Raw genomic sequence first — 12,728 nt, forward strand, 5'->3', positions numbered from 1 at the left:
GGCTGGTTATTAGCTTGTGGAGCTCTGTAACATGAGCATGCTTTTTGTCATTGTGAGGAATGAAGTAGAAAGCATGTGTCTGCTGTGTCAGGGAGCACTCCCACAGGGATTCTTGATCATCCCAAACCATATGTCTGGACAAAAGACGACTACTCAAATGAGGAGGGTGGAACATTATAGAACCTTGCCAACCCGGGGGAAAAAAAAAAGTGTTTATATCGGAAATGTTGTGTTCATCAAATTGTTAAAGAGCACTTTTTCATCACTTTTTATCCTACTGAGCCGCTTTGTTTACAACTAGGCTGCCTCAGTTTGTTTTGGTCCAATGTGTTTTAAATCCCCTGCCTCCATGGGTGTGCATGCCAATGTGCATTTTCCCTGACTAGACAGACATCTCTGAGTGAGGCCTTATGCCCTTGTGTGTAGATGTCTGGGTGTGTGTGTGTGTATGTTTGTGCAGCACCTTCGCCCACATTCACAGGGATCCATTCATTTGTGGCCTGGCACCCAGAAAGAGAGTCCGGTTCAGAAAAACAGAGACTGAGGTATACTGTTTGGACTCTGCTCACTGACTCAATGCTAGCTGTCTGCCTGGCACAGATTAGATCAACACTGATGAATATTCAACAGCTGGCCATCACTGCCAGAATAGCCCATATTTTAACCAAGCCAAGTGACGGTGGATGGCTGTTGATGCCACTTTGGACAAGAGGCTACTTCATGTCCCTGTAATAATCTCTAAGTTAGAGCTACAATTGACTTTGTTTGGTCTGTCAGTTCTGTTGTGACAGATTCCAGATGTGTTTTTTTCTTAGGTCTGTGACGAACACATAAAAAAGTGCTACAGGTTCCTTCATAGCAACAGTAGCTTTGAACCCAAAATGAAATGATGGACTTGACAATGATTCCCACTCATGCAAATCAGCTGATGCTTCTTTATCATTTATCTAAGTTAGAAAAAAAAATCCATCAAAGTGCTTGCGCTTGGTTTATGTGCTTACAGACTGAACATTGAGGTAGTTCTTTGATTTGATGTATTTAATAAGTATTTGCTGATCTCTGTCACGAGTGAATCAAAGGAAAACTGGGTGATTCAGATTTCTGGTAAAATAAAGACTGCATCTCTACGATCAACCAGAGATCAAAATTGTCTTATTTTGCTTGATGGGCCCTGATTGCTGATCAGCAAGTCAAATAATGAAGTTAGTAAAGTGATTTAAAGTTTATTGATATATGACTTTAAATTGAACACACAATGCTCCAGGTAAACTCCATGCAGAAACACAACAGGTTGATTTGAAAACAGGACAATCATGCAGCAAGGCAACAGTGCTACCAACTGTGTTGTGCAAACATATCTAGTTAATTGACTGGTGCATTTGTAATATTTAGTTGTCTAATGACTGGAATCCATCAGTCTTTGTCCCACAGCCAAAACATGATACAACAAATTCCAGTCAAATCCTAGCTACTTTAAAACATTTTTTCATGTCACAACCTCTTACAGTTGCACATTGTAATCAGCAAGTGTTTTTTTCAGTCGGGTAATGTCGTCACTGTTTTGAATGCTGCTTCCTCCCTCTTTCCCAAACATGCTTTCCCCCACAAAGGCAGGAACTGTGTGGATCTAAACTACAGCCACCAGGAAAAATCTGTTTGGTTCAGAGCTATGTCAGTGTCTGAGGAGGTAAAGGGCATCCTTGAAATAAGCCTCAACAAAGACAAAACCTAGGAACAAACCTTGGCTTCATCTGAGATCCAGAATGGAGCTAGATAAGAACAAAGACATTGTCATAATATTCACCCTCGAGTGTATTTTTGGATGTTTTGGCTTGTAAGTCTCAGTGTGGGACTTACACTGAGGGACTTACTTTTCTTAGTGAAGAAAAATTCTAACAAATCAAAGTGTATTGAAGCTGTTTTTGGTTCACATGACAAGTAGCATGTAGATCTCAAATACATAAATGTAATCTTAATCTAATGGTCTTACATTTAAATGTACTGCTCATTAAGCTATGCTTTGCATTTAGTAACATAATGACCTGAGTTGGCACTTTCCAGATCTGTGTTTTTTTTCTTATGGAATTTGGCTTTTGTTTCCCAGGGTGCTTTCGTTCCCATACTAACCCATCCACTTTCTTTTATGCCATAGGATGGCTCTTTGGGTAACATAGACGACCTTGCCCAGGAATACTCTGAGTACTACAACACCTGCTTCAGTGACGTCAGCGACCGGATGGAAGAGCTACGCAAGCGCCAAGTCTCCCAAGAGCTGGACATGGTAAGTGTATGCTTTAAAACACAAGCATCACAATTTGCATTAAAAACTACCTCACAACTTTTGTGGCTGTTTGCATTCAAATTTGAAATAAGAATCTACAACTACTTGGGATACCAGATACCAGCCAAAAACCTGACAGGGGAAAGCAGTAGCTGAAAGAGCATGTCCTCAAGTGTTAGGAAGGCTGCAAAGACTTTGTGTGGAAGTGAATGTGGTAATGTAACAGAAATCTGTCAGAAAGAGTGAGGGGTTCCTTTTCACAAGGATGTAGGGTAGTGGGGCAACCCATTTGGTTGCCAGGCTGCAAGCAGATGAATGGTGGAATGCTGCTGGTATTGCTGCAGAGGACCAAGCTTTGTGCAGCATTAAGACACTGTAGGCCTAAAAGAGAAAGTGTCTAAAGTCTTGTTCCACATGACCTTACTGCACTATTTTTGGTACATATTTGCATGCAGTATACAAAAAGATACAGATTTTATTCTATTTTGTTTAAGTTAGCTGTAGTGCTGGTCAACTTGAAAGTAAAATATAAATTTCCAGTGAAGACCCTGTTATTGTTAATTTCTACTTAAATTCTGCTGTTAAATTGACTTAATGAATGACATAAAAAAAGGTACAATAGGTGAAACAAAATCTCAACATTTTTTTTTTGGTCAGGCTAGCGTTAGCAATGCACTATAGCTAGCTTTAACAAGAAGTTTGGCAATTTGAGACAGTTATAAACCTTTGACACAAAAATTGCAGTATTAAAAAAGCTGACTAAACCCAAAACTGTGTCATTATTGAAGGTGAAACAAATCACTGCATGTTAGGTTACAGCTAAAAACATCTTTTGGAGAGGCTGGCGTTATGTTTTGTTAACACATTCAGTAATTTGATAACACTATAATACGAGGTTTTTTGTTCAACTTTGGAGAAAAAAATCAGTGTTTGCAGGTGTAAGAACATCATGCTAAGCTTAAAATATTATTCTGACTCTCAGCAAAAAGAAAGAATATTGGAAATCCTAACTGACAGAACGCAAGAAATACTTAGTCTAATCTAATTTAATGCCAAACTTTTGGAAAGAAAGATTTTAAGAAATTAAGAACATTTTAAGAATTGCTGGAAGTAATGTATTGGTGAAGAGTAAATTTAAGTTTAGTTTTCATAGATTATTAAAATTCCTTAATTAAAATCATGTTCATACCTACGATCAATGAATATACATTTATAACTAGAGTTGTGCTTTTTCCCACCAAGTAAGTAAGTTACGAAGTAAGAAGAGTCACCTCTGGGCATGTTTTAGTTACTGAAGGGGTCATCTTGAGTACAGAGAGCTGTGGAGAAAAAAGAGGAAATAATCAGGGTGGATTTTTCTGCTTGAGAGAAGAAATAAAGCTGACTGGGACTTGAGCCTGAATCCCCGTGCAGAAGAGGGGATGAGGATGTGAACAGAGGAAGAAAAAGGGAGAGGATGAGGGGAATGATGAGCAGGAGGTGGAGAGGAGAGCCTGCAGCTGCCCTGCCACTCTGTGAAGTTTTGGCAGCTGAATATAAAGGAAGAGAAGAAAAAAATGCATGACGAAAGAAATATAGGTCAGGCAACACCTTACTCTGAGCTCTCAAATGTGCAGGATTTGCCCACCTGGTATAGACTGAACTCCGCTTGTTGGTTTGTTGTATTCATTTACTAAAATTAGATTTGGGAAACCGTCATGTTTGGAGCATTTTTTTTCTCCACATAGATTGTAACTCAATAGTAGAGAGAGACTTTAGTATGTTTGATATTATAGTTTGAAGGAATTGAGAAAGTAACCTAGAGAGCGGGAGAACATATGGGACTTTGTCGACCTGAGTAAAAGATTAGACGATGTATGGTGTGAGCTGACACTCACAGACTTAGAAGAGAATGACTGAAGAGAGCTGTCTGTCTTTAAAACAGAAGGTCATGGTGTCAATAGTGAATGGTGTTGCTGATCATCATGGCAAATAGGTAATAGAAATTGAAGGATGGCATCTTCAACCAATTTGCACTTTTTTTGCAATTTTTATATACATCTTCTTTTTTTCATTTTATGTACTTTTCCATATTCAGTTAAGTTTTTGTATTTTCATTTATCTTATTATTTTTCATTTAATATTATTGTTTCTATCTCTTGCATCCCTTATTGATCATATTGGATGGTAAAGGTTTACATGAATTCATAATTTAGATTTACCAAAAAACAATTTGCTGATGATACAAAAAGAAAATCCCATTAGAAACCCCCCTCTGTCCGCAGTTTAGCCAAAAGAGAGAAGAAGTCTTCTCTTTTCACAAGTTTCTGTTCTTTAAACTGGCCCTAACTCTCGATTTAGCAAGAGTACTGTTTCCATGTGGGCCATTTTGGTTTCTGTTTGGACTTCTTTGCGTCGTTTCTTTAAGAAAAGCAATCTTTTATGTTTATTATCACTCCCTGACTGGCACCACGGCTAGCAAAGTGTTTGACTTTCTCTGTTGCAGTAAAGAATGGGGGTCTCTGTGTATTAAAAGCTGATGATGGAGGCTTTTTCTGAGATGACTATCATGCAGGAACTTCCTGCTTTCTCTGCACGCTGTTGTTTCTATACATCTCTGTGTTAGTTTTGTACTGGTGAGACATAAGCAGTTAAGTAAACATTCCCTGTAGATGGAACAGCTCTGCTGCTCAAAGTTTCCCACCACATTTGGGTGGATCTCTCTGGCATCCTAATTTAATTATCATGGAGAATTATTACTTTAAATGACAGGACATGCTGGAAGAGAGGAAAATGTTCCATGTTTTAAAGAATGGATTAATGAATAAGGTTATTATCGTGAGATTAATATGCAAATTGAAATTTGGGTTGTTTTCCAAATGCAATGCCTTGCAAAAGATCTTTTCCATATATTGTCATGTTACAACAGAAATAACTAACCTCTTTTATAATGCTATTTGTTGCTGATAACCAACATTGTAAACACTGAGAATAGCATTTACCTAGCTGCATTGTATTAGGTGTAATTTTTGGTGCAGCGGACATGGCCCCCCCTCCTGTTCCAACACGACTGTGCTTTAGATCTCCACACAAGGTCAATAAATACATGGAATAGTGAGCTTGGACTGGCCTGCACTCAATGCTGAACTAAAACTGATACAACACTTTTGGGATGAATCAGAGTGATAATTGCAAAGACTTTTTGTCCAACATCAGTGTCTACCCTCACAAATTTTCTATTGGTAGAATTTTTAATTTCTTTGAACATGTTCCTCGTGGAATCAGGTTCTTTGTGGGAATCCTTCCCAGGAGAAATGAAGCTGTTAGAACTTCAAAGAGTGGGCTAACGTCATTTTAAATATTTTTGAATTAAGAATGGGATGTAATTCTAATTCATGTTAGACTAGCAAATACTTTTGCCAATATAGATAGCATAATATCATAGCATAAGTAGAAGTGAAAAAGTAGGTAAATGAGGTATAAAGGCTTATATAAGGCTCTGTATTTTTGACACAGAAAACATTTCAATTGACAAAAAACTGTGAATTGAAATTTCTTGGTTTTATTTGTATTATATTAATTAAATATAAAATAAAGCAAGATGCTTAAACTTACATTCAGTTTAGTCACTTTTTTTCTTTTGTTTGGATGGACTCTATAAATCATCTCTATTAACAGCCACTGTGTCTGCATTTTCAATCTTAGTGCAACTCTAATTCCTACAGAGGGTGAAAAAGTGTCAAAGCGGTCACTTAGCTCCAAAGTTCACTTTGATGGGGACTTGCTGAATGTGTAGAACCCTGAGCTTGAAACAACCCCAACCCCAAGTGATGGAACAGATGAAGTGCATCACAAATAAATCAGGGTGAGTCACTTAGGAAGTTTGTGGTGATTAAGCACATCTTCTAAAATGTTTGCACATGCAATGTAATTATATATTGCAACAGTTTCTTATAAGGCAATTTAGAATTTGTGGGTAGTCAAGAAGCCAGTAAGATTAATTCCTTTGATGCCTTTGCCACAATCCTCTGGTTGTTAACTTTGTTATGGAAACTTTTAACATAAAACTCACAAGTTGAGTCTGATTGACTAATTCGCCCTAAAAAAGGCTCTTTAATTGTAACAGGATCTCGGTAGCTCGGGGTCAGGATTCAAGCCCTGACCTGTTTTATTTTGCATAGAGGCAAGTAAGGCTGTGGTGAGTGTGCTAATTACCTGATAGTTTCTTTTGCCCAACTGGGTCAGTTCACCTGAGTTTAAAATCTACAGTGTATAAAATGTTTGGTCTCCTGCTTATTTGTCCTCACTACCTGCTTTATGTCCTGAAACAAAGAGAGCCCACATGCTCAGACAGCTGCCTTTGTGGCTGGAAGATTGATTCCAAAAGAGGCTGGCAGCCCTCCTTTGTTGGCATAACCCTTCTGGAAAGCATGCTGTGTATTTGTAATTTTACTACATGATTTATTTGTCAGCATTGGACTACTTGACTATCATTGGAATTTGTAATAACTGTGGTATTAGTCTTGAACTGCCAAAACAATGACAATTGTTGAGTCTTAGGAAACTGGTCCCTTGAAAGGAAGACTTTCTTGTTTGATTCACTTTTACACTAGCACTAAGCTGAAAAAGCAGGCTATGTACTATGGTATGAACATGCATATCCTGTTCTTGTACTAAGACTTGAACAACAATGCATTTTTTATCATTATGTCATTTGTGAGTGTAAACGCTCGAGATTAATCACCCCAAATGAACTGGTTGTGCAGGTTTGCAGCATGCTGTACTGGTTCCACGGCTAACGGCTGGCCTCCCACCTTCCTTTCAGTGCCTGTCTTTCCACATTCACATTTCATACCTTGAAGCTTCTCACTCGCCCACCCAGATTCAGCCGGCCATGCCAGCTGGAGTGCCTACGATAAACAACCGCTCTACTTTTGCAGCATATCCACCTACTTGTGCTGGCTGTGAGTTCTCATAATAAACTGAATAAGCCGGAATAAACCGTCATCTGTCTTGTCCCTCTCCACTTTCTGTGCCTGCTCCTGTTGTACTAAAATTGTTCAAAACACAGGTAAAAGGCTGTATGGTTTTTGGAATCACAGACACGTTTCATAAGTAGTTTTCAGTGAATGCATGTGCTGTGTTAAGCTTCCTGCCCGCTGACATCGTGATCCTCATTAGTCAAAGCTCTTTTGCTTCTTTTTTTTTCTGACTTAGCTCTGTCATGCTTTAACAGTTAGAGATACACTGCATTTCCCTCAGAGATGTGTATCCATACACACAAGATGATATCTGGGCAAATAACTCCAGAGGCCATCTGGTGGGAAAACACATGCACATGTGTGCCAGGTTTGGATAAATAGGGCAGCATCACAAGATGATGCTGGAAAGTTTGTACAGAGGATAGAGTGCTCCCTCAGGGAGGGTGTTTCTGAGATCAAAACTTTGCACCCATATAGACAGCTGTTAAAAGTGTATTGATCTGATGTTCTGTGTCAAATATTTCATGCTTATCCATTTGTAAAACACATACAGTGAATTCTAAAAAAAAAAAATGTCTGTGCCTTGAATTTTACAACACATTATAACCTCATATTACAATATAGTTTATTGAGTTTTTATGATAGACCAACACAAACTTGGCATAATTAGAAAGTGGAAATAAGGTGATATATTTGTACTATTTACTGTTTTGGGTCTGAAATATTTGCATGTGTAGGTCCTCCTCGGTCTGTGTTTATGTCTATCTTGGCGTGGTAAGATTTGGGTCTCTGTCTAGCTCCATGTCGGTGTCCAGCCCCTCTACCCCCATCTTGTTGGCAGAGACATGCATATCTATCATGTTGCTACAAGCCGGATAACCCATCAAAGAGGATCTGATAGCAAAACCAGCCTGCCGCTACCTTTGTGAAAGCGTGGGGTGAATGTGCATGTGCGCCTTGTTTAATGCCTCTTCTCTCCCTCTTAATGTGGCTTTTTTTAAAGTACACAGTGTTTTGCACAGTGCTTTTGTTTAAACAGGAACGCCAACGCTGTGCTTGTTTAAGGGATGGATGTGGTTTTTCTTTGTCTCCAGTAATGTTTTCCTTCAATAGAAAGGTAAACAGCACTGTCCCAGATTTGCCTGGCAAGTTAATTAGGACGTTTTTAAGACCTTAGAAAGGTACCTGCTCTTTAAATTATGGAAATCCTTACATTCCCTGGATGCACAGTCTGTCTGAAGGCTCTTCCGATTTAAAATGATTTACCTCACAAACAAACATCCAGGTACATGTCCTTGACCAGAGTAACAGACATTTGCACATATGGTTTTTATGACTTGTGGAAGCGAATTCTGTCTGCTACATTGTCTCACTAACATCTTTACAGTCTGGCTTCAGCTGATTACTGTTATCCTAAGTGAGGGATTGAGGCTAATTTGAAGCTTTTGGCCAGTTCAACTTTTCAGGGTCACTGCTCATTTGACTCGTATAATTGAAGCACTTAAGGAGCTCGTGAGGAGGTTATGTCACCTCTGACTGAGTCACTCACACATAAAAGCTGATGGTGTGGAAAGATTGCACTACCCTGCGTAAAGCCAAAGGAAGTAGAAGAAACTCATTCTACATTCAGTTTCCTTTCACTATTGTCTTATAATCAAATATACAGATAGAGAGTGATGAACATTTCTCAGAAGGAAAGAAAAAGCAACACATTTCCTATTCCTGCTCTCTGGTTGGGGAATTTTAGATTCTATTAGTCTTGGTGGCAGCAGGATAAAGTTTAGATAGATAGGATTTAAAAAGCCAAGCACAAAACGTCCTACTGAGCTAACCTACTTGGCTGATCTTAACTCTGTTTCTTAAACAAACTGTTTTCTTGGTAAGATAGCACATTAAATTACCATATGGATAGACAAGTCTGGATTACTGCCATCTTTGTGCAAGATTAGAAAATCCAGAACTTCGGTTTTGACCTAAATAAATTTTTTTTCATGTCATGTAGATCCCCTAATCTTGCAATGCAGACAAGCATGTTAAAGCTTACGAACAATACTTGATTTTTTGAGGCATGTTAGACCTTCAGTTTTTCTTTGCCTTTCTGGTATTTTCTTAAATGTCAAACAATAAGAGGAAGCAAGAAATCATCTGAGGTTGCGGTTTCTCTCTCTGTAAGGACCTCATGAAACTCAACCTTGGTAGTGTATTGATGCTTCTGTAAATGTGTCTTAAATTAAATACTAACACTTTTCTCAAAAGTTCACCTTAAGTGTGAGTTTTAAATCTTATTCTGCTGTGCTCGTATATTAAAAAAACATCTCCCACATCTGAATTAAAAGGTTTTGGGGTATGTCCTGTCATTTTTGGTTCCATCTTCTGACAGTCCATCAGGAACGGTTTGGGTATTTTTATTTCTGTGCTCATTTTGCCTCCACATGGGACATAAACCAATATGGGACTCATAAAACAATAAAAACATTGGTTTTTGAGAGGAGTATTATTATTTACACAAAAACTAAAGAAGAAAGATCTATGACATGATCTGATGATTGCTTCAGAAAGCCGGGGTTAAGACTTCAGAGTTCATACATAAAATAATGTATTGTTTGTTTATGCTGTCTGTGCTGATCAGTTATTCAAACTCTCAGACTATGATTTTTTTGTGTTGGAAGTAGAAATGTTATAGCTGATTTTATTTAGAACAGCAAATCTACATTCATTCTACTTCTAGGACAGTATGACATACTGGTTATTACAAAAATGTTATTACATAGACTGAAGCAAAAATGTAGAATAAAACTTTACTAAGAAATGTAAAATGTTTTAATTGAGCAGAATAGTATGTTTTTGCTCTGGTCATTAAGTAAAAAAACTGACATTTGTAATTCAATCAGTAGATAGCCTGCAGTTGGCTGCTTGTCAGACATGCCACCCATTGCTTGCCAACTGAAAATATATATAGCAACTGGTGGGGTAGGATCAAGGTTCTAGTCCATACAAAACATTTTTATAGTGGGGAAAAAGTTCTGGACCCACCAAAGTTTTTCGGAAGCCGTCTGTTCTGTCAGTTTGTGCTTTAAGTAAATTTTGTTTTCTCTGACACTTTTTTTGTATTTTGAGACTGTTACTTTTTAAAACCTTGTTTAACTTGGTGCCAGTAACTAAAAGACAAAACATTGTCTGTTTTAGTATTAAAATAATACTAACAATAATCAATCAATAACATGTGAAAGATTATGTCATACATTTTTCCCTCTGCGCTGAGCCAGATAACTTCTGTCAAAGACAGCTGTTGACCTGAAGTCAACCTTTTATTCCCTAGTCTGTTGCAAGCTTAAAAGTGCCTTTAACTACCCGTAAACTAATTGCTGACCTCAAAGTGTCACTGTAGCGTCAACACCCCCAGCTAAAGAGTCTGTAACCACATTCAGTCATATTTTTTTCCTTTGGAAATGCTCAAAAGCATTGAGCTTTCTGCTGTGCTCAAAGCATATACAGTAATATATATACAATATATTATACATATAATATAATGTAAACTTTATTAAAATGATATATAACAAACCCAGTCAGCCTTTGTTTTGTAGTCAAGGGAAGTGCACTTTAATGGGAAAGTACAATGGAGTTAACAGAGCCAGTTTTGTTTTGTAATTAAAAGCCAGGACTTCACCAGGCAGCACCACCACTTACTACCAACAAGAGACATTCATTAACATTTAAACAAAGCTCTGCAGGTTTATCTACCTGGAGCAAGTCTTGACTCCACTTGTTATCTGTTACTTGTGTACACACACATATGCTTGTCTTTGTTTTAACTGATATGTAGGTATGTCCTGATCATGCCAAGAATATTCCCCATAAACATCTTCCCCTCAAGAACTACTTGAGGGATTATTTAAACTGCATAAACGTGTTCAGTAATATATATGTTTTCTTTTTTTTTGTTTTTCAGGAAAAGCAAGACCCAAGCAGCACATCTCTCCAGCTGCGCAATGAGATCCAGGTAGGCAATGAAGATTTAAATGAAGTACGGAAATAGTATTCGCCACCGTACAGGTTTCTCTTTGTTAAACTTAAATATGTTAGGTAACCAAACAAATGTTACTTTTTGCCCACTCTTCTTTTCTGATTATTACTATTTATTTTTAAATTAAGCAAACTTTTTAAGCATGGATAACCTGTCTTGTGGTGACATTTCTGTGGTATTTGAGTCTGAAAATTGACTGGACTTTTTGAAAACATTAATTTGTTTTGAGCCATTTAAAGGTGGGCTTCCTGCTCTTTTCTGAACATTGTTTTGGAGAACCTAACTGTCTACGAGGTTAAGCTCAAAAGGTTTTCAGCAAACTCTCTGAATATAAAATGTGGAATTTAAAATGTTGTAACTCACAGTGAATTCATGTTTAAGCAAATGGTGGACAGTTACTTTTATAAAGAAAATATACATTGAAAACTACATTTTGTGTTAAGTGAGGTTAACTTTGCTTATTTTTAATGTGACAAAAAAAACAAAAGCAGAAGAAATATTTTTGAAATATTACTCTGTTATAAAGTTTATGAAAGTAACACTTGTCTATGTTTTCCTCAGGAATCTCTTGGCTTCAGCAGTGAGATGTCAACTCCTGAAACGGACAGGAAGTATGTTTCATTTTTTTGTCCTACTTTATCACTCTAACATGTGTCCGTGGTCAGTGTTGAAATCCAGAAATGTGTGCCTGTTGCATGTCCAAACAGTGTAGAGTGTGTCTGGATCCTATAAACCTGCTGCATGCTTGTACACACAAAATACCATGAATCACACTCACTTTCTACAGGCCACAGCTCACATGAAGGTAAGCAAACAGAAACACATGGGCCTCCTGAGACAGCATGTGAATGACAGATATCTTGTAAGTGAGCATTGAGAAAAGGTAGCCATCCATGCCCTTGGAGAATACATGTTGTCTCTTCCACCAGGAGGGACACCTTCTCTGAGGATCCACAGTGTTGCATGTAGCTTATATAATAAGTTTATTTTCACAGCATTCAATCTGTCCAAATAAACTGGCTAAAATCTGGATGCCATAATTAAATCCAGTTTACATTTTGTGCTAGTTTAGCCCCCCCCCCAACACAGTCCAAAGTTGATCTGCATAGAAATATATATTTGCCAATTTCTGGTACTACAATTGCTTTAAACCCTTTCCATAAACCCTTTCCAAATTTGGCAACATTTACTTGCAGCTGCCAGAGCACAGCCAATTATGCTGGAATCTGAACAGCCACGATTCAGCTTGCTGTCTGAGCACACATAAAAAATGTTAAAGTAGAATTTCTTAACTGGGTGACACTATCTAGCCTTCCGCACACAGACATCTCAGTTCTGATGCAGTTGGTCATCTGAGTCCCTCGGCCATGTCCCCACTGAGTATCAAGGAAACCGACAGCCTGCTTCCTCAGGCTGACCCGCGCAGTTCAGCAGCCATTCTCTGCCCTCTGTACCTTTCCTT

The 12,728-nt window shown here is 38.0% G+C and overlaps 1 protein-coding gene across 7 annotated transcripts in view; it reads left to right on the forward strand.

Moving 5' to 3' along the window:
- Positions 1–12,728, forward strand: part of sash1 (SAM and SH3 domain containing 1) — a 188,825-nt gene that overhangs the window by 142,610 nt on the left and 33,487 nt on the right. For all 7 annotated transcript variants that reach the window (XM_014472709.2, XM_023347329.1, XM_023347331.1 and 4 more), the window contains exons 2-4: positions 2,153–2,281; positions 11,192–11,242; positions 11,828–11,877. In XM_014472709.2, the coding sequence (XP_014328195.1) occupies positions 2,153–2,281; positions 11,192–11,242; positions 11,828–11,877 (230 nt within the window). The remainder of the gene's footprint in view (positions 1–2,152; positions 2,282–11,191; positions 11,243–11,827; positions 11,878–12,728) is intronic.

Source organism: Xiphophorus maculatus, chromosome 15, assembly GCF_002775205.1.
Source record: "Xiphophorus maculatus strain JP 163 A chromosome 15, X_maculatus-5.0-male, whole genome shotgun sequence".
NCBI lineage: Eukaryota > Metazoa > Chordata > Actinopteri > Cyprinodontiformes > Poeciliidae > Xiphophorus > Xiphophorus maculatus.